General features: G+C 35.5%; 2 protein-coding genes and 1 long non-coding RNA gene across 3 annotated transcripts; 2 read left to right on the top strand and 1 right to left on the bottom strand.

Moving 5' to 3' along the window:
- Positions 1-2,778: 2,778 nt before the first annotated feature.
- On the bottom strand, positions 2,779-3,174 carry LOC110706510 (basic proline-rich protein-like). The gene has a single exon (XM_021884427.1). It carries the CDS (start codon positions 3,172-3,174, stop codon positions 2,779-2,781), a length of 396 nt encoding a protein of 131 aa, XP_021740119.1.
- A 5,306-nt stretch (positions 3,175-8,480) lies between these two features.
- On the top strand, positions 8,481-9,869 carry LOC110706485. Its single transcript, XR_002508360.1, has 2 exons — positions 8,481-8,955; positions 9,444-9,869. It is a non-coding gene; the product is annotated as an uncharacterized LOC110706485 (long non-coding RNA).
- Positions 9,870-21,188: 11,319 nt separating this feature from the next.
- Positions 21,189-22,369, top strand: LOC110706575. Its single transcript, XM_021884502.1, has 2 exons — positions 21,189-21,570; positions 21,712-22,369. Exons 1-2 carry the CDS (start codon positions 21,301-21,303, stop codon positions 22,162-22,164), a joined length of 723 nt encoding a protein of 240 aa, XP_021740194.1. The 5' UTR covers positions 21,189-21,300; the 3' UTR covers positions 22,165-22,369.
- Positions 22,370-22,720: the final 351 nt, after the last annotated feature.

Genomic DNA, 22,720 nt, shown 5'->3' on the forward strand with positions numbered 1-22,720 from the left:
AGCTCCCAGGAACTCTCTGGTCCCTTCGGACAACCGAAAAAGAAGCAACGGGCCATTCACCCTTCGAATTGGTGTATGGCGCTAAAGCTGTTCTCCCAGTGGAAATTGGCACTGAAAGCCTGTGAGTGCACCACTTCTCGGTCGAGAATGAACAACTTATGAAGGAATCTCTCGATTTCCTCGACGAAGTAAGAGACTCGGCCCGAGTCAGAATGGCCGCATACAAGCAGAGAATCAGCAAATTTTACAACCGAAGAGTTCAGGCAAGGCCTCTCAAAATTGGATACCTTGTCCTTCGGAACGCTGCTGCAGTACAGAAAGGTCGAATTCATGGGAAACTCTCAGCTGCTTGGGAGGGACCCTATGAAATCTATGATGAGCTTCAGCCGGGAACATATCGACTTCGGAAGTTGGATGGAACTGAGCTGAAAAATCACTGGAATGCTGATGTACTTAAAAAATATCATGTGTAAACCCTTCGGGGCAGAACAATCTTTGTAAGTACATTTTGAATTATTAATGAAAGGCCTCTGAGCCACTATTTTTTGCAAACAATTGCAACCTTTACTCTTTTATTCTTTCTTTATTCTATCTACTCTTTAAGGGTTTCCTTCGGCCCTGTCCGAAACTTTCGCCTTAAGAGCATCAGGTTTCGGATTGCCGATAAACTCGCCTTTTCAAAGAACACTAGTCTTTCAGCTGGGGTGAAAACCTCAGTAAGGCTTGTTCTATAAGGCATCGAGTCCATGGACAAATATGGGATATTGCCTAAACTGAGCCTTGTATCCCAGATAGCCATTATTTAAAACACTGCCTTCAGCTGGCCCTGTGTTTGAAATATCCATTTTTTCAGATAGACAGAAAATCAAGAGCAAAAATATAAACTGATAGAAAATAGACAAAGAAAATGAAAATGACCTCAGAAATCTGAAGAACAAGTCTTCAAATCTCTGGGGGGGCAAGAAGCACAACAAGTGCAGACTGCCTCAGCTGAGACCTCTAAGCCGAAGCTTTATACTTAGCAAAAAAAAAAAAAAAAAAAATGAACTCTCGTTCAAAGCAATCCAAATATTCAAGCATGCAAGTTCAAAGCAAGGCAATATGAGGGAAATATCAAATTCATAAATAGGAAATCATGCTCGGATTACGAGCTACAAAACATAAGTGTTTTAAGTAAAGAGAAATAAAATATCGGCAGCCGCCCACAAGCGGAAAATAACAACTGCCGAAATGCGTACAAGGCAAAAAGTAAATAGTTTGTACACCGAGGCAAGCTGAAGCAAAAACAAAGGCAAAAAACATTCAGAAGTGGCATCTATCATTTTAAGAGCACGTTGATCGCAAGATTCTGAAGACGACTGCCCGAGTCCCTAGGCTTCAACTGAGGGGCCAGGCCTCCAAGCAAGGTTGGAGTTTAGCGCGGCATCAGCCCCAGCTGCAGAAGAGGCGGGTTGAACTGGAGCTTGGACTTCAGCCTCCTTCATCTCAACCTCCTCGGCCGCAACATCCCGGGCTTGGAGACGGGCCAGCAGATCAACCTCAGCCTGACTAGCTTGATGCATATGAGGATCCTTGGGGTGTTCAGCCCAGATCTCGCATTAATACCAGTCCAGATCAGGCGCACCATGGAGAGCCAGTCTCCGAGCCACCCCATAGCCGTTGAGGTAGGCAGTGGAGTACTCAACCTGGGTATAAACCCTAAGGGCTAGCTGAGCCTCAGCATCGGCCAGCTTCTTCTGTACCTTGTCCAAGGCATTCTGGGAGGACTCCCGCTGTTCCTTCAACTGATCCTCGGCATCAGCAAGTCGCTGCTCAGTCTGCTCAGCCTTGTCCCAGGCTTGAGAAAGTTGTTCCTCCTGGTTCTTCAGCTGAACCTCCAAGCTGGTGATGCTTTGCTGCTGAGACTCTAGCTGGACCCTGGCCTCGACCAGCTCGTTCTCCCTCCTTTCGCAGGCTTAGCGGTGTTGATTGGCATCAGCCTCCAAGATCTTGATCTTCTGCCGAGATATTTCTTCTCGGGCCAGCACTTGGGATTGAACCTCAGTGTCGATTTTGCGCTGGATCTTGGCTTTGAGGCTGGGGACGTCAACTGCGCCGAAAGCTTTGAGCAGGGCCTCGCCCTCGTCTATTTGAGGCAAGACATCTTTCTCCATTTCAGCACAGAAAGTGTTGAAGGAGTCGATCACGACCCTGACCCTATCCTCGGCTTTCTCATGCTTCAGCTGGGCAAGCTTTGCCTCTGTCTCAGCGATGTCTTCCCTCTCCTGGAGTGTGTCAATCATCTCACAGGTCATGGTATGGTTGTAGACAACCTGCAGAGCCGGGATTAAATTTAATTTAAATAAAATTACAAGTGAATGGAGTAAACTGAAAATGCTGAAGGTGCAGAATTTTATTGCATACCTGCATCAGCAGCCTTTGGTTGTCTCTGGTAGGATCTGGTACTGAGGGACCAGGTTCGGAAATTCCAGCGGTTGGCCGAATAGACCATTCTCGGACTTGCTCCATTTCAGATAATTCGGAGCAACCGCCAAAATAAGCCTCGGCGCTTTCCTTGTACTTCCCCTAGATTTCGGCCCTAACACCAGCTGGGATAGAGCACTTCTTCGCCGAGAACCCCATGTCCCCGGACTGGAAAGACTTGAAAGAGGGGAACGAAGTTGATGGAACTTCGTCTGCTTTCTCGGGCTCAGTTGTTGCCCCTCCTTCAGCATGGTACTCTCCAGTATGGACCCCTTCAGCTTCCCCGAGAGGTTGAATTGTCAAGGCGTCAACCTCTCAATGGATCTCAGCAGTGAAGCCCCTAGGGGCCTCGTCTTCAGCAGTGACCGCCTCTTCGGCCACTGTAATAAATTCATCCTCGGGGAGCTCAATAGCACTCCCCTTGTTGGAAACCGCTTCGGGGACCCCCTCCTTTGGATCAGGAGTTTGCTGGTCCACCTCCATATCATCAGCAGGAGGAGGTGGTGGAGGGGTCCTCGGCGGTGATTGGATCGGCGGTGGTGGCTGAGTCGGGGGCGGAGGACCCCCTGTACCTCTTGGAACCTTGCCTCGGCCAGCAGCAGGTTCCCTTATTACAACGCCAGGCATCAGCCTCAGCGTGAAGTCTCCCGGACCCATAACAGCTGGGCCCGTCCTCCTTCTCTTCCTCTGCTCCAAAGGCTGGTCGTCCATATCGTCAGAATCCGAAGATTCGAGTTATGAGAGGTCATCTGACGATTGTGGAGCCTTCCCTTCTCTCCTTCTGCCCTCTTCCTTAGACTGCAGAAGTGGGGGAGCAAGGAGGGATCAGTAAAAAAAAAAAGAAAAAAGAAGAAGAAAGAAAAAGCAAATTGTTTAAGTCCTTACCAAAGTCCTCGGCTAAGCCTCGGCAGCACCAGAAGTCCCTTCACCCCTTTCCAGGGAGTTGATGGCTCTGGTCACCTCCGCAGCAGCTTGAGCGGCGCGCACTTCTTCGGGTAGCAGGGGCCTCAAAGGATCCTGCTTCTCCCACCAAGGCTTCTGCTTCAGATAATCTGCAGCAGCCTCGATCTGAAGCCCGTTGAGTATAAGTGTAGCGGACGGTCCTTCGGAGCAGTGATCGCCGGAGCTCGGTCTAAGATGACCCTTTCAGCGTTTACTCCTAGTCGATCGTAGTTGATTTCGGAGATGGCCTCGCTCAACTCTAAAAGGAGAAGGTGGAGGTTAGCCTTAAGGAACAGAAAAAATGAAGCAATAACAAAATAAAGTCCTCGGCCCCAGCCGAAGGTACTTACCGCCTCTATGCTTTCGGCTGAGGCCGACAACCGCCAACATCTTCTCTTGGAAGACGTAATGGTTATCTGGAAGCCATCTGGTCGGGATGAACTTCATTCGGACAATCCCCCCAGGATTTTTCTGCTTCCCGAAGAAGCTCATCTGCTCATAGCTGGGGTGACGAGCGGCGTCAGGGTCTTCGGGGCCCAAATCCTGCATGTTCGGATCCGGCCTGGAGAGATAGCGGGGAGCCCCGGAAAAATAGGGGTGCTCCGGATCAGCGGGAGCCCTTACCCAGATCCACTGGCCTCTCCAATCCTTATCCGAAGAATCGTTCGGCCACATAGTCAAATATTGTGGATGGCTCTCGATTCACCACCAGCCAGACCCATGGTGATCGTATACGCTCTGGGTATTCTGCACCAGCTGGTGCATCCTTCGGAAACAGTGCAAGTTCGGCTCAACGACAAAGAACCGACATACCCAGAGATAGGTCATCACCCGCCGAATACTGACAGGCGTCAACTGGCACAGGGAGATCCTGTACTTGATTAGAATGTCCCTGACGAAGGGATCTAGAGGGAACCGAAGCCCATACTGCATCTGCTGAGTATATACCCCTATGTACCCAGGAGGGGGACGATGAATTCTGTCAGTCGGCGAAGGCAATCGGCACCAATACCTATCTTCCTCAAAGATGCCATAGTGCAACTCAATCTGTTCGGCAAACCGATAAGCTTTGGCGTGCCTAACCCACCAATAATAAGGGGTATTGTCCCTCATGGCTCTCTGGGCTTCGGCATTCTACCATTTAGTGTGCCCAGGTAGCAAATCCCAAAGCACATGAGTCATATCTTCCTCCTGTTCAGCGCCATCAGCCTCGGCACCTTGCTGAGGGGCAACAGCGTTCAAAGGGACGGCCGGAATCCCCCTTTTCTGGGTCTTCCTCGACGCGTTCCCTGTTCCAAACATCGGCACGATCTCTGGGAACCCTGTCCTGACCCCGTCTTCCGGTTCGGCGACCTCTTAAGCGAGTCATTGATGAATTCGCAAGAAAGGAAGTCGAGGGAAGAGGAGTTCTTTCGAAAAACTAAGAAAATCAAGGGAAATTTGAAGAAAATTACCTTTATGAGAATCGAAACTCGCCGATTCAGTTAGTCGGAGCAACGAGTTTTAGCGTCAAGCTTTTATTTCGGGTGTGGAGTAAAGTTTCGAAGCGGAAGCAATGGCTTTTAGAGAATTCGAGAGTGAATTGGTGAAGAAATGAGGAGAGAAGAGCGAATTTGGCTTATATTTCCAGAAAATGGGAATGTCGAGAGTCAGAGTGCTTAGATTCTCTTAAATGCCTCCTTAAGTAACCGTTAAACACTCTATCTCTTAATTAACCGCCCATTATCCACTCCACTTCCCACTAATTATCCTAATAACAGTTATTTCGTTAATGACTGTTTAAAATTTAAATATTTTGATTTAATTAAATCATTTACTTCCCTCCATTTTTATTGGATTCAAACCCGACCCGTCATCCTTCCAAATCGGGTCTGGGGGGCAAGTTGTTTGGGGTCCAATTAAGCCAATTGGGCCTAGTCATTAAATGATTCAATATTCCAAGGTCAAGGCCCAAGCCTCCATTAAGCCAAGTCATCATAAGGTCAAGCGGCCCAAATTGTCATGGTCAGCCCATGATTAGGTCCGGCGGCCCAGTCATTCTCCTCCCTTTGTCATGCTAAGGTATAAAAGCCTTCAATTTCACCATTTATCATTCATTCACAATTAAAGCCTAAGCATTAACTCTCTTGCATAGCTTTTCTCTCTAAACACTGTTTGACTTCGGCATCGGAGGGGTTTTCCTCGAATCCACCCCCGAGGCCAGTTTACGTGTGTTTGCTGTGAAGGAAATCTTCAGCCCAGCATTACTTGGACCGGACCAGTCTTCATCCACTTCATTGGACCTTCGGCAAGGTCCCATTGTTTTCATCCGAAACACGACGTATATATAATAATAAAAGTCCGGATTTAGCATTATGCTCCGTAATTCCGTATTACACATTGCCATTTTACGTATAAAGAAAGATAAGAAATAAAAATAAAAATGGTTTATGTACGTGTTTAAAAGTGAGGTGTGAGAAATCCTATAGAGCGAGGGAGAATCTATATGTTATCTGAGGCATAGTTTTTGTGTATTTGAGAGGAAATACACTATGGGCTTAGATGTTGGAGATTGTATGAGATTGAGAGAGATAGAATAATCTTGAGTGCCCTCTAGTCTAAGGTTTTTGAATTATTATACTATTAATTAATTATATAATTTGTGAGCGGACTTTGTATTATATATACTCCCCTCGTCCCATAATGACAGTCACTTTTGGATAAATTTTAGTCTCTAAATGTTCACCCCATTTGCCTTATCCAACAACCATTAATATTATTTTTTTATTTTTCGTTTACCAAAATTCCCTCAAATTTGCAATAATATTTGTGCAAATTTAGTTTTTTTATGTAAATTTTGCTTTTTCAAGTAATTTTATTGCTTTATCTCTCTACTTTTTTTTATTATTATTTTTTTTATTACATTTGTACCCTGTATAAATTTACCAATTCAATGTATTTTTATTACTTCTAATTTATGTTTATTAATTTCAGTGAAAATTTTACTCATAAAGGTAATCATTGATGGAGGGAGGGAGTAGTGTCTTAACAAATATTACTCATAAGACCTTGCTCTTTTCACTTAATAATAAAAATACAATATAAATGATTACTAGTCTTCAAATAACAAACATAATAGAAAATCAATTAAGTATTCTACTTCATCCCTTCTTTTTTTCATTGCATAATGAGAGATTTCATGTTTGACAATGCATAACTTAAGCTATTAATATCTTCAATTATACTTTTGTAAAAATTATAAAAATTTGATATTTAAAAAGTAAATTTCGAGACAAATCTAACCAGATATCACATGACTATGGTTTTCCCTAGATAAATCACAAATGATGGTAAAAAAAAGATTATATGACTAGTGTAAAAGTTCTTATTGTGCAATAAAATAAAAACGGAGGAAGTACTAAGTTTTACTCCCGCGGTTTTTAAATACTTGCTCTATTTTCTTATTTGAAAAACTTTTAAAATATTTAATTCATTTCTCTCATCTAGTGAGCCCAACAAAAATAATACTCCGTATTTTAATAATTTCTTATTCTCTCTCCTTTAATCTCTCCATTACTTTTGTTTTATATTTTTTTTACAATTTTTTTATTCTTCCACCTAGTCCACTATATCTAGTTTATTACTTTTTCCGATTTCTCATAAAACTTCGCACATGAAAAAATAGAGCAAGTATTTAAAAACGAAGAGATTAATTAGTAAAAATTATTTCAATTTAGCAAATTTTAAAATGAAGTAAACATGTCCTAACTTTACTTATGGCATGTACCCCCAAGCTTGGGTTAGAAGCTTCTCAGCTCCTTTTCCGTAGTCCTGACAACAAGGCACCACACTGTTAGAGAATAGCGATAGGATAGCTAGGGATTAGGTTTCGGACATATTGTGTCATTACCAAAGTAATTTAACTTGGGACATAAAGTTTGATAATCACTTTTGTCCCTTTATTTTTGCTCCATTGTTATTTTTTGGGTCAAATTTTGTAAATTTTGATAGTAAATTACCGTTAATCTATAGAAGATAATATAATCATGAACGATCTTGTTAGATTCGGCTCATTACATAATTTATTAAATCCAATTTTTATAATTTTTTCATGCATAGAAATGAAGATATGTGTGTTATAATGCATCTTGGAGACGGAAGTGAAGACCGTAAAAAGTCAAATAGAGAAAAAAAAAATAACAACAATGAAAGTAAGCTTTAATTTGAAAAAAGGCATTTGTTCAATTAAAACCCAAATGTCCCTTGGACATATAGCTTACTAAAGTACCCCATTATTACTCATTTGATCAATCAGGTCATCTTATGGGGTTTGATCAAACCTAGTTGACAAGGTTGCTTCTTTAGCAAGTTATTAGATCTCATGTCTGTACAACCTACTTTGTTTAGAAAGTAAACGTATAACAAAGAAATTACTTGTACATCATACAAGTACTTAAGGAAAGTTGTACCTCCGTAAACACTTGATTAAATGAAGAGTTGAGTAATGTTATTTAACATCTTAAATCATATGATAGTATATTACTTGCATTGAATCATTGATGCATGATATTGTATACATATATACAATGAACTCGTGTATATATAAATATCTTTTGTCAAAGAAATAAGAATTCTCACGTTTACAAAGAAACTAAAGTTAAAGTTTCCAAAACACGAAGCTATTATATGCTGCGGATTGGTTAACAATCATGGAGCTATTCAAGACAACAAAATTACTAATTTTCATGATTCTCTATTAGATTTAAAATATACTACTCGTATGATATTTTAGCTAATGATTTGAAGGTGTAGCTTTACCACAATTAATTCTTAGTTTGTCTTATTTATTTTGTTTTGGGCATGGTCCTCCTTTGCACCATACAATAAAAAAGGGTAACTATTACCTAGCTTATAGATAGTACGAGTAATTAATATATTGTAAGTTTAATTAGGGTCTGTTCTCATTGACTGAACATGAGCTGAACTGAACTTACACTACTACAAAAATGGCAAAAGAGACCTATAATAAGAGACCTGTTGGTTAATACAACAGGTCTCTTTGATATAAGAGACCTAATATTAGAGATAACAGGTCTCTAAAATGTCAAAGGACCCACATGAGATTTTGGGACGAAAATAAGAGACCTGTTGGTTTGCTGAACGGGTCTCTTATATATGCGCATAAGGATTAAGGACCCACCACAACTAGCGTACTCTCGCCTTTTCTTTGTTTTTTTTAAGAAAAAAAAATTCCCTTTTTAATTCTTATTCATTTATACAGCTCATTATTAGTCATGTTCATATGAATCTCTTTTCTTGTTCCCCTTTATACGTCTCTTTCTCTTTCACCTCATCACTTGTCTCATCTCATTTCTCATTTTTATTTCTCACGAAGCAATTAACTCCTCCTCATTAACGACGCTGCATCTTCCTTCAACACCGGCGTTGCCTTCTTCTTTTAACTCAAAATTTGAGGCTTTCAACGTCTATTATGACCATAAATACTCCAGATCTAGAGTCTTATGGTCAAATTTGCCTAAATAATTCTACAATTGAATAATCCTTAAAAAGGTATGTTTCCATATCAATTTAATTCTGAAAATTTTTTGGGTTGTTGACAAGGTGTTTCTATGGCAATGGTTTATGGTTTGTTTGTTTCTTTTTTAAAAAATAGGTTGCTATAGTTTAGATTGTTTAGTTTTTGGTTATTTCGTTGGTGGCTAGTGTCTTACGGGATTGGAATTTTTTCACTAGGGGTTGGTTTTTCACGGGGTTGGGTCGGTTTATGACGAGGTTGGGTCGGTTTATTACGAGGTCGGGATGGTTTTCACGGGGGTGAGTGTAGTTTATACGGGGGTTGGGGTGGTTTTCACGGGGGTGTGGGCGGTTTGTTAGAGGTTAAGGCTTAGGGTTGGTTTATAGGGGTTTGTTATTGATGGTATTTTCTTGGGGTTTTTTTTAATGTTAAATTAAGTATATTATTTCCTTTGCAGTTTGCAGTTTAGGTCAATTGATTACTTTAATATTGATGATTTTTCTGGGTTTATTTTGTATAACAGATGATTTAGGTGCCCAAGAGTTGATTTATGTGGTGAAGATTGCATATGGGATAATATATGATTTTATCCCCTTAATTTTGTTATTGATGTTTAAATCGTGTAAGGTTGTGTTTATGTTGTTGATGTCTAGTTTTTAACCTGAATTATAACCCTTGAAGCTTTTTTTTTATTGATTCTCTTAATGGTATACAGGTTTTTAGAGGCCAGATGACCAATTCAAGAAACTTGCTTAGCTGATATATGGAGGGCTAAAGAAATTACCAAAGAGATGGTTGGATTCACTTGCCGTATAAAATTGGTGGGAATGTTGTTAGTTTTGATAACTTATTGTAAATTATTATTTCCATTAGTTATTATTTACTTGTTCCATAAATTCTCTTATACATGTAAATTATTGTTCGTATATACTTGTAAATGTTACTACTAGTAAATTCCATAATTATATAAGTTTATGTAAATTTATCTAATTTTTTGGTTTTGTAATTTTCAATTTTAGTAGAATGATTACAAAATAATAAATATATATCGTCAATTTATAATTTTTTTTTTAAAAAGAAAAATTATAAAGAGACCCGTTACTTGACAAAACAGGTCTCTTTATGGCTATCAAAGAGACCTGTTGTATGAAATAACACGTCTCTTCCCCTTCGTAAATATATGATGTATATACATGCGAAGAGACCTGTTACCTTACATAACAGGTCTCTTATTGATAACAAAGAGACCTGTTCAGTTGAACAGGTTTCTTTAGCAAAGAAACCTGTGAGTTAGAGACCTCCTCTAAACATGTCTCTTATGCTATTTCTAACGGGTCTCTTTGGCCTTTTTTGTAGTAGTGTTATTAGAGCTGAACTGAACTAAACTGAACTTATTAGAGGTGAACTGAACTGAGTTGAGATAAATATTTTACGAGAGAAGGAAATTAGAAGCTGAACTGAACTGAACTGAGCTGAAAATAATCTGATGACAACAGGGCCTTAATCGAAAATAAGGGGAAGTAGTATTTTGTGTATAGGTTTACCACGGGTCAATTTTGTACTGCTAGTATGTAGTATTAATTTAAACTTTTTATTTAGGTGTTGATAGACCTTCAAATTTACTTTTATTATGTAGTACTGCCTCTATGTCTAGCATTAATTTGTATACACTTTACGTTCTATTATTGGTTCCAAATATTTGGTCCTTGAAATAAATGTATCTAAGTCATGGAATTGGATGAGATTGAATTATTTATTACTTGTACAACCAAATAATTAATCCTATGTACGCACTTTTTTCTTCAATTTGTTGAATATTCACCCTTGTACAATTTTTTAAATTATTTTTTAAAAAACTTTTATCACATAATTAATTAATTAGTCATCCTTGTAATCATATCAACACAAATCAATGAGCCAAAAAATAATGCATAAAATATCGTAATATACTCCCTCCGTCCTTTTTGCCCTAATTTTAATCCCAAAATGATCGACCCATTTGCATTAAATTAAAATACCCACCAATTTACAACAATATTTATGCAAAATTAGTTTTCCCATATAAAATTTTGTTTTTTTAATGTATTTTTAATACTTTATATCTCTACTTTTTTACAAACTTCATGTAAATTTATCTTTCCAATGTGTTTTTTATTTCTTTTTATTTAAGTTTCTTAATAACCGTGAAATCAACCCAAAATGGTCGAATTTTTGGGAACGGAGGGAGTATATGTTTAGTTGAATTTTATTTGTGCTTAATATAGTTTTTTTATCGTAACACTTTAATATGATTAGTCAAGAAAAATAATAATGACAATTAATTATATACAAATGTGACTGGTTCATTCTTAAATCTAACTTGAAAATCCTGAATTATTCAACCCAATCATCAAATTTTGTGATCGTACAAAATTACACCTTTTTAATATATTTCAACCACAACTCGAAATTGACCCTTAATAAATCGAAATTAACTAAGAACCCGACTTCAACCCATTCATCGATATTCGGGTTGCCATATATCCAAGTGACTCATAATTCCATCCTATCTAATGTAATCATCTAATCTCTTTTCGTAGTTCCATGGCATTAATTAAAAATAAAATCTCAAATAAAGTTCAAAAATTAGGTCAACTAAAATGCATGCTTTATATGTGGAAAAATCAATCCTTATCGATCTCTATTGAGATCTTTGCATACTTTTAGAGTTTTAGTCATGTTATGGATCGGAGATCGACCATATAGAAAGTGACACATACAAGAAATAAATAGAGAGGTCTGCTTTTCTAAAGGTTCATTTATCAAATCACCGAGCCACAATTATTGCATAGCACGCAATTGTAGTTCATTTGTAGGTTCTTAGTCTCTTAGTCAATTTTATTTATTTATTTATTTTTGATAGTATTAGTCTTTAGTCTTATCTAATTAAGAATTGTTCAAAAAGGTTCATACTACTTAAACTACCATGTTCTATAAATAATCAATAATTAAGTTCATATACAAGGCGTACAACCTAATAAAGTAATTAAACTAATTTCATGTTCTTAATAACTATTGGTAATTTCTATGTATACATATATTGCTTGCATTTGTTATACATTTTGATGTACTCCGCGTATTAATCAAATGAGTCCATAAAATTATAAATATATTATTATTGTTGCGCGTTTTAAAATCTTATATAGATACGTTATTGAAACTCAAAAGATAGAGAGAGAAGGCATAAATGAAGGGAAGTAGAAGGTGGGTTGGGAGCATTTAACAGAAACCGGTGAAGAGAGTGACGAATTGAAGGGATGTAGAGAGAGAAAAATAAAGAATAGAAGTAGAAGTAATAAGAGTAGTACACGAACAAGAGTACTTATTTTTTTGTTGTTGTAGTAAGCGAGGCGTTTCAATGCTCGTGCCTTAAATTCAGCATTTAAGTGAATTCAAGATGATCAGGATTTAATGAAGAAGGCAGGTAGATACACTCACCTTCATCCCCTTTCTTTTTCTCTCACCAAACATGCCTTTATTATACATTTTTTTTTTCTTTTTTACACGTAATTTTCTAAGAAATATAATTTTTGCCAGGTACAAACACGAGGATTGCATATAAGAAGTCAAAAGTATAAGAAAAAAATACGATTAAGCCCTGTTCTTTTGAATTTCTGGGAACAGCAGAGCAGAGTTGAACAGGTTTCAGCAGAACAACTTTAAAGAACGGGATCATATATTATGTCTATGTTTTAGGCTTGCATAAATTATTACCCTTTTATGATATGAATGAATTTATTTATTACCTCTGTTACTTTTTAGATGCAACGCTGGATAATTTTTTATGAGATATAAAAAATTCTTTTATTGCAAACTAAAAAGTAACGGAGGTAGTATACTTATTTTTCAATAGTAGTAGTACTCCTGAAGTTTTTTCCCCAATTTCCCAACTTTATTCTAATTTAGTGGGTACTACATTACCATATAAAAGAAGAAAATCACCTCCAATTCTCTTGAATTAATTTGTCACATATAAGTATATCTGAGTACTGTCAACCAACATTGCATGGGCTGGTAGTTAGGCAATTAATTTGGCCCCTATATAAAGTAGGGTTTATTATTTGGTATAATCCCCTACACTACAATTACATGCATTGCATGGAGGGTCCCTTTTGCTTTTATTATTTTTGCATGGCTTGTGAACATTACTCTTCTCATTTTTAATAATAAGTCTTCCTTTTCAAGTTGCCCACCTTAATTAGGAAATCATACATTGAATACTTTATACTTGATCGATCTTTCATTTAGGATCAATTGTCATATTGTTTTCTAACTTGTATGTATCTGATACATTATGGTGCAAAGTTTTCTTATTAACTAATTTGATCTACTTATATCTACCCGTGTTTAATAAACAACAATTAATTAGTAGAGTCTAACTCAACAACAAAAAGATATATTTATTGCTGATAATGATATACGGAGTAATATATAAATCAATATCGGATTTCAACCATCAGTTTAAACTTTTGGTTTAGTTAATCATTTAACACAATATCAGCTCCAGTGTACCAATTCTACGCTCAACCATTAGTTTAAGTTTTTGGTTGAATTGGTTCTTTAACATAAAATCAGTGTCGGCGTGACACAAAAGCCACAGTTTTCATGTGAAGGGCGTGATATGGTATATAAACCAATGATACGCTTCAACCATTAGCTTGTTACATACGAATAATCACAGATCATATCAAACTATATTAAAATCTTGTTTTTATTTATTTGAAAAAACTTGTTAGATGATTGACACTTAATTTGGAAATTGTTTATAATACCTAAATTACCCTTATTAAATGTTCAACATTCTCCACGGTTACATAAATAGACATGTGAAGAGCAGTAATTATAACTTATGCTCAACTTTACTTATCATCCTTAGCTAATTTAATTTGTTTCCCTACCATTTCTGTTTATGCTTTCTAGTCAGATTTACACACCATTCTCCTCTGTGCCAGTTATGTCATCCTACAATCATTCAGGAGAATTAGAATAAAATAAAAAATAATCACATTTCATAAGCACTTTTATAATAAGAATCTAGTATAGTGTTAATAATTGTCATAAATATATATTAGAAGAAACTATATATGTAGATGTACGACTTCATGATGTGTGATATCAGAACATGTTAGATTATTATGCCTAGAATTGAATTGAATGAGTATTAAATGCACCTTTTATGTAGTGTGGGGTGTTTTGGTATAATTTTTGTTCATAATGTATGTCCAAAAGTATACTTAATTGCATGATCAATTGCATACTATTGTGGCGACAATGCATATATTTGGAGTTGGAAGATGTACTAGTCTAAAACTTTAAATAGGTGACTAGATGAATGTTTTGATTCTTCTTATTAGTTCGAGTAGAATTATATATATATGCTGAATTAAACTAAATTGAAGTAGGAAAATGAATTGAGTTGAATTAAAGTGAAGTACAAAAATAAATTAAGGTCTCGTTAAATTCACCTTATTTTTGCTGAATTGAAATTATTTTTGCTGAACTAAAATCATATTTTGGCCGAATTTAAATTATTTTTATTGAATTGAAATTATTTTTTTTTTTTTGATTTTATAATATACTTCTTTAAGTTTACTGATTTTTAATGAATTGAAATTATTTTTTGCTGAACTGAACTTATTTTTACTGAATTGTAATTATTTTATTGAATTATTTTAAGGTGAAGTAAATAGGGCTTTAATTGAATTGAAGTAGAAAAATAAGTTGATCAATTGAAGTGAGTTGAACTAGAAATAATAAGTCCAAAGAATAAGATTGAGACCTAATTAGTAAATTGAATTTTTCACCTTTTATCAGGTACCTTTTATTACAATATTTTTTCATTAGGTAGTTTCTCACTTTCTCATCACAAATTAGAGTTTTATTAGGTAGTTTTTGACAAAAAAATCCTAATTTTTATTTATGACATTCCATCGTAATATAAAAATAATAATAGAAATACAATGCCATCTAGGCCGCCAAAATAGATGCTAATCAACCCATTCTTATATACGTAATATCCTGTTAGGTCAAGTGGTTAAGTATATTTTTGCAATAAAGTACAGCTAATACACTGAAGATGCCATACGTATGAATTCCATATATCATTAATGAAAACAACTTATTAATTTGATCTTAAGAATAATAGTTGTCATTCATGGACCAGTACATAGGCCATTGTATGACTAGATAAGATTTCTTTCCCTATCTGGACTTGGGTCACGAACTCATGATATATATATATATATATATATATATATATATATATATATATATATATATATATATATATATATATATATATATATATATATAGCCCTCCTAATAGGCTATATATGGCTATTACAAATATTAATATATATCCATATTATTAGAAACTAAATGATCTATATTAGTGATCCAATCTGCATACTTGTCTTCAACCTTTTAAACTATGTGATATAATGAGTACGTACATACATATACATGATACTTCTTGGGTGCATGATTACTTGGGAACCACAAGATATCTTTCGTCCACCACCTTGTGGTGTGCTCGGATCGGAGCTGGTGGTGGTCCGTGGTCCTTTCCGAGTTGCATGCTGACATGCAAACGGCTAGACAAAGTTAGAGTGATTAATAATAGGTCGTGTCTAGCTGCATTCTTATAAATCAGCGAGAGCCAGGACACAACCGGGCTTGGAGAATTATGAGCTGCATTTTTTTTTTGGCTTCATTAGACTTTTCATGGTTTCCAAAATGCGTCTTAAAACGCATATAAATCTTTATTTTCTTACACGTAAAATTATAAAAACGTGATATTAATAAATATGTAATGAGCCAAATCTAACAAGATCACTTATGGTTATATTATCTTTTACAGGTTAATGATAATTTACGATCAAAATTTACAAAGTTTGACTCAAAAAATGACAATGAGGCATAAATAAAGGGACAAATGGAGTAATTAGTATACGTAGTAGTTATAATAAGTAATAAATTTATACTATTTTTTTTAAAGTAATAATAAGTTTAACAAGCGGAAAGACTTTCTACTACAACATATTCTATTTGTCCCATAATACATGACACAGTCAAACATTGCACACGTGCTAATGTAGTAGTTTGACTTTATTTTTATATAATTAAATATTAATAAAAGTTATTTTAAAAATTAGATTATGAAACTTTATATCAAAACCTATCTAACAACATTTTTTATGATATAATATATTTTTATTATGTTAGTAAAAAATTACACTACTAGAAACACAGGCAAATAGCGACGGATTTGTTCCGACGGACACATTATTCCGTCGGAAAAATCGAAATTTCCGACGGATTTTCATTTCGTCGGAAAATTCCGACGAATTTAACAATTCCGACGGATTTAAAATCCGTCGGAATATATGTACTTTGAGACGGGAAAATCCGTCGGAAAAGACAATTTCCGACGGAATTTTCCGTCGAAATATTATAATATTTTTTTAAAACATCTTATACTTTTACAAAACCCTACACACTCTTTCCGCCTCCTCTGCTCTCTTTGTCTTTCTTCTTATCCCTATTCTCGTTCTCTCTCCTCTTCTCCCTTCTCCTGTTCGTCTTCTCTCTCATCTTCCCCCTTCAGTTTTCCCTCTGATTTGCTCTCTCCTTCCCACTGTTCTTTTCTTTCCTCTTCTCTTTTCTCACTTCTCTTTATCGCCTCTTTCTTCTCCTCTCTTTCCTCTTCTTTTTTTTTTGTAGTTTCTCAGCGGTTTGAGGGTGGTGGTCAATTTGGCTTTAGGGATGGTGTTAAACAAATAAAGGGTTTTTTAAGGTCAAATTCGACCACAAAAACCGATTTCAAGCTTAATTTTGAAGCAAATTCAAGTTTAAAGGTATGTATATGTGTTTTTAATTTTTTAGTTTCAATTTTTAGGTTTCATGATGGTGATACGTTTTGTGTTTTTTTTTTAAATAATTTTTGGGTTTCCCGACGAAACGGAGGAAACCGTGGTGGGTGGTTGGTGGTGCCGTGGTGGTGGTGGTGGTGGTGGTAAGTTTTCTTTTTGTGTTTTGCGGTTTGGGCCGGGATTGGTGAGGATCTGGGGTTTGCTTTGGTTCGTGGGTGGGGTTTGTTTTGGTTCGTGGGTAGGCATCTGGTGGTGGTGGGGATCTGGGTTTGTTTTGGTTCGTGGGTGGGGATCTGGTGGTGGTAAGTTTTCTCTTGTGTTTTGCGGCTAGGGTTTGGCTTGTTTTGATAGGTGGGAGCTGGTGGTGTTGGGTGACGGCAGGCGATGGTACGGGGTGGCAGTGGGCGTTTTTTTTGTTTTTTTAAAACCACTTTCCGACGGTAAATTCCGACGGACTTTGACGGGCCTAAAACTCGCTTCCAACAGACTGAATTCCGTTGGGAAAATGCTTCCGACGGAAAAGGGTGTTTTTCCGACAAAAACTATTGCGACAACCGGTTGCGACGGAATTCCGTCGAAAATAGGTTTTCCGACGGAAAACATGGTGTTTCCGACGAAAAATTTCCGTCGCAATTTACGTGTTTTCTAGTAGTGTTATGCTCAAATCTAATGCATGGATGTTGAAAAAAAGTCCAACATCTCATGTATTATGGGACGGAAGGAGTATATATATATATATATACACTACGTATAAGATATTAGTTAGTTTAAGTTGATTGCCTCTGTAAATGTTGAAATTATTTGAAATTGTTTTTTACAAACACTCTTCAAATATGCAATAAAAGCCTTTCAATTAGAGGAAAGAACATGACAGCTTTAAACAATTATATATGAGTAATATGACTACTCTTTTCCAATTGATTTATAACCAACCACACATGACATAAGAGATGATCCACCAATATTAAGTTGCCAACTATAACATTAAGATATTATTATCAACCAATCACTTTACAAATAAATTGTATTAATCAATTCTATGCTTTTGGTTTCATTAATCCATACATTATACATAATAAGTAGTTAACATACCTTCTAACCAACATACCTTCTAATCCCGTTACAACTTTGGAGTATTTTATATCTCACAAATAATACCCCAAAGTTACAACTAATATGAAACGGTGACAGTATGTATTATATCGTGAAAGGATGGTGTACATGAGCTCAAACATGAGGTGCCCCTAAACCCGTCAGCAATATGTAGGATAGTACATAATAAAGAGTAATTTTTTTAAAAAAAAAGGAAAAAAAAAAATCCGGTCTATATCATTTGTTTAATTCAACGATCAATATTCGCAGCTACTACTCCATGAAATATACAATCTCTTGGTTTCTTAAAATTCTTAACACAATATTATCTATTACAAAAGTCTTTAATTAACTATCAAGTTTCTAAATTTTAGATGAATTGGTTGGCTGCTGCTCTTGCATAATTAATTACTGTCTTAATCATGCATTTAATTTTAAAAACATCGTTATTATATAGTTAGTGTACGAGGGGAATGATCTACTTGAACATCGCTACATTTACTTAAGGAATAATTTATCCGCACAAAATAAAATTCTACGCATTAGGTGTAAAAAATAAAAGATACTCATAAAATAACCCTTGAGTGGCATACAAAAATACAAATAAAAAAAAAATACAGATTAGATTATTTAAATATTTTCCAATCAACGTATGATTTTGTCATGTATTCATCATTAACGTCATATCATATAGGTACCTATCTATCTACGGACCGGTAAAGAAAGATATTTTGCATGCAGTTACTCACTAACGTAAGAAAGAAAAGAGAGAAGGGGAGAGGGACATGGGAGCAGTACGTATAGGTGGATGTAGTTGTTAATAAAAGCAAAGGGGTGTTGAAAACGAATTAAAGTTTATAGGATGGATGGATGTATCATAGATGTTTATTGTGTGTTGAACTAATAAGTATTTAAAGTGTTTGGATTCATAGGTCATGGGGATGTGGTTGTTATAATAGCTGACGATCAAATTTATTAAATTGAGGGCTGTTGAATGCTTTTATTATTAGAAACATTTTTTATTTTTTTCTATTCTATTTATTTATAAATTCTCGCCTTGTATTTAATACACACTTCTTCCGTTTTTAAAAAAGTCGTAAAATAATTGTTAAAATTTGTTAGTTTATTCACTTTATCAACCTGTCATCTGATGTTGCAATTAAAAGAGAACAAACCGATGCTTTATATTTGGCTGATATTTTCTCTCTTTTTTTTTTCTAATTCTCTCATCTCATTACAAACTACACACTCCGCCTGATGATCTTCTATGTTGCAATTAAAAGAAAACAGACTTATGAGTTATTTATGCGCCATCCAATTGAGGAAGTTGTATTGATGTTGCTCAATATGAATGTGATAATAATAATAACAATAACAATAATAAAGAAGGAAGTCCTTAATATTGGAATTGAATCCGGCCATTAAAAATGATCAGTAAGGCATTGAAGACACTATCTCCTTCAACTGTACAACAGACCCTCTATTTAATGACTCTCTCTTTCTCTCTCCTATAACGTCACCGCCTCTATTTACTAAGCTACGTACTATTATTAATTAATATGATCATATTAATAATATTTATATTACTATTTTCTCTCTCCTAAATTTAGGATGATCCATGATCAATTTTACCTAGGTTCTTAAATCTTAACATACATATTGAACCCAGTCCAGCTACCCCAGTATATTGATATGTGATGGATAGTAAAGTGCTCCTCAAGATATCTATCTGATTTTTTTTTAATGAATTGAGTTATTAGAGTAGTTATATGTATTTATGTATTGTTGGATTTAGTAGGCTACATTATTAGCCATATTTATTGTTGGAACAAGTTTCGTTCTATTTTTTCCGTTTTATATTAGTTGTAAACTTGTACGAGTAATACTTTACTTTTGCGCATATTGGATTTTTAAAAAAAAAAAAAATTTATTTTCCTTGTTATACTCACCAAATTGTTGTACATAATTTGTTAAGTCGTGACTTAATATTATAATTAATTTGAAGTGAATAGAGCCTTAAACACAAAAAAAAAAAAAAAAAATGGTACTATAAAGTAGAGGTAGTAATATTTTTAAAGTATATTTCTTCACAATTTGAAGTGAGATTTTGTAGGATGGGTGACTATTTATTTTCGATCATACCACGTCCACCAACCAAATTCATCTACCATTAAAAAGACATTTAAAAAAAATAAAGAGATATGTTTGGAAATTGACACGCATCCATACTGTATAAGATCAATAAACAGGGTCTCATAGTCAAAGTCGTGATAGATGAATCGAAATTGACTTTTTAAAATTTAAAGTCAAAGGGACTAACCGATCAAAAAATGCAAAGATTTTACATTAGGGTTTTTCAAATCTACTCATTATTAGTTTGTTAGTTATTACTCCTCCATCCCTAAATTAAAAGCCTCTTTTCTTTATTATGTGCGTAATAAATGCTTATAAGAGATTTTGTATTAAGGGACAGAGGGAGTAAGTCTTTAACACAACAATTGCAATCGAGTAAAAATTGAGTATTCGAATTATTAAAAAGTTGTTCAATAGTTAAAAACATATACAAGTACTAAAGTTTGGATACATGGTATAAAATTTAAACAATACATCCACTATTTTAATGTCCTTTGCAGTTGTTATACATAAGCGATTGACAACACTAATAATCCATGGAAGATGGGTATAGAGTCTAAATCATCTTATAATAGTATATTGTACAATCCGATATGACACAATTACTTATTGTCTAAATGAATTTTCACATTAGATATAGACAAAATCTTGTATAAAACTAACATACAACATACTAATTCATCACGATACCAAAATATTGAAGTGGGGACTCCATAGTTCATACTTGGTACTCATATTATTTAGTGGTAAGTTCAAATGTTTCACAAGAAGTTATTCGAATGTTAGTCCATCTCACCTAAGACTTATTGACACACAAAGTGGCGAGTCATGACGACTAAATAGAGACCGCTAGATAGGTCAGCGGGATCAGGTAATGCAATTTAGTGAGGAGGAATCAATAAATATTGACTAGGAAGAGGAGAAGAGGGAGTTGGTTAGGACTACGCCATCCAAGCTTTAAAAGATGAGCAGCTCCCAAAATACAGTGCAGTAAATTGAATTAAAAACACAACTTCAACTTCAACTTCAATTTGGTTGAGCACGCCAAACGTTTTAAGACTACAGAAAATCGTAGTATTAATATTTAATAAATGTGGGCCACCCAAAATCCACCTTTATATTTGCCCTCTTAGATTCTTCCTTTGCCCTATTTAAGCCCCAAATACATTTTCTCACCCCCACTTTATCTCACACCAACACACCCACATAAACTGATTTTGAATACAGAAGAAAAACATCTTAACGATGGTATCATTTCAAACATCTTTCCTTCAACTAAATGATCAACGAAACCCGATTTCGGAAACGACTGATGACTCCAACTCCAAGAGTAATATGAAAAGGAAATGGAATGACACAGAAGATGAAGAGGAGGCCATCCTTCCTTACAAACATTGGAGGAATCCCAAGGCTGCCACCGCAGTTGCGGCCTTTGCCTCTAAATCCTTTTCTGATATTGAGCTTCACCTCGAGACCCCGTTGCCATCTGAATGGCAACGGTGTCTCGATATGCAGGTAAATTTTCCCGTGATAAGGCTATTTGGCTAACTGTTAGTTTTTTTTTTTTCGTGCTTATTCTAAATATTTAAATGGTTCATCTATTAGAAAATAATTCATCAATTTTTTAATTCTAAACATAGTTTATATTGCATGCAGTCAGGGGAAATACATTTCTACAACACAAGAACACAAAAAAGAACACAGAGAGATCCAAGGGAAAGCTCAGAACCATCAAGTCCTAAAGACTGTCACATGAGCTTAGACCTTGAGCTAAACCTGCCTTGTGGTTCACTCAACCATAATATCTCAAAATCAACATCAGTAAAGAACACAACAACTACGATGATCAAGAAGAAATCTAGCCACTCACCACCACCGTCGGCCTCTCCTAATCTATTCAGGAGTCTGAATACTGCCGGAAAGACGAACACTATCGATGTCGAAACAGCAGACGATGCAGAGGAGATGGTTGCAACCGCTTGCAAACGGTGCCATATGCTGGTGATGCTGTGCAAATCCTCACCTACATGTCCCAACTGCAAATATGTGCACCCTCCATGCCAGAGCCCTCTTGACCTGTTCAAGCCAAGACTTAGCCTCTCTTGTTAATTTTTATTAGTCACAACAACATATGAATTAATGATCATAAGGTTGAGTGTTAATAGCTATTTAGGCCAAAAATAATAATAATCATAATAATATCAATAATATTGTTTAGTATGTTGCAAAAAAAAAATAAAAAAATATGAAGATCATCAGCAACAATCATGTCAAATTTACTAGTTAGTTGGTTACTTAATCATCATTCTTTCTACTCTAAATGGTCAAACTAACAGTTTAATTTGTGTAAATAATATGAAGGATACCAAAAATAAATATGCAAATAAATTTAGGATAGTTAAAGCATAAAAATATAATTACTATTGCATTGATAATAAGAATGTAATTACACAAAGGGATGGGCTACCAATAGTCTTACTAGTCTTGTCTTATGGTACTTTCTCATCATAAAAAATAAATGATGTACTACATATCAACCGTAATGGTTTCTTCCCTAAAAAAGGGAAAAATAGTAATCGACGTTTATTAATACACCCAACTTCCACCTAGCTAACAACATTCATGACATTAGATGTAAACATTCACCAAACACTTACCTGAAAAC

Source organism: Chenopodium quinoa, unplaced genomic scaffold (genome assembly GCF_001683475.1).
Source record: "Chenopodium quinoa cultivar QQ74 unplaced genomic scaffold, ASM168347v1, whole genome shotgun sequence".
NCBI lineage: Eukaryota > Viridiplantae > Streptophyta > Magnoliopsida > Caryophyllales > Amaranthaceae > Chenopodium > Chenopodium quinoa.

What these genes read in the sequence shown, in the direction of transcription:
- LOC110706510 (XM_021884427.1), bottom strand. Translation starts at nt 3,174, where the DNA reads ATGGACGACCAGCCTTTGGAGCAGAGGAAGAGAAGGAGGACGGGCCCA.
- LOC110706575 (XM_021884502.1), top strand. Translation starts at nt 21,301, where the DNA reads ATGGTATCATTTCAAACATCTTTCCTTCAACTAAATGATCAACGAAAC. An exon ending in AACGGTGTCTCGATATGCAG is followed by an intron (nt 21,571 to 21,711) that starts GTAAATTTTCCC and finishes TATTGCATGCAG; the next exon opens with TCAGGGGAAATACATTTCTA.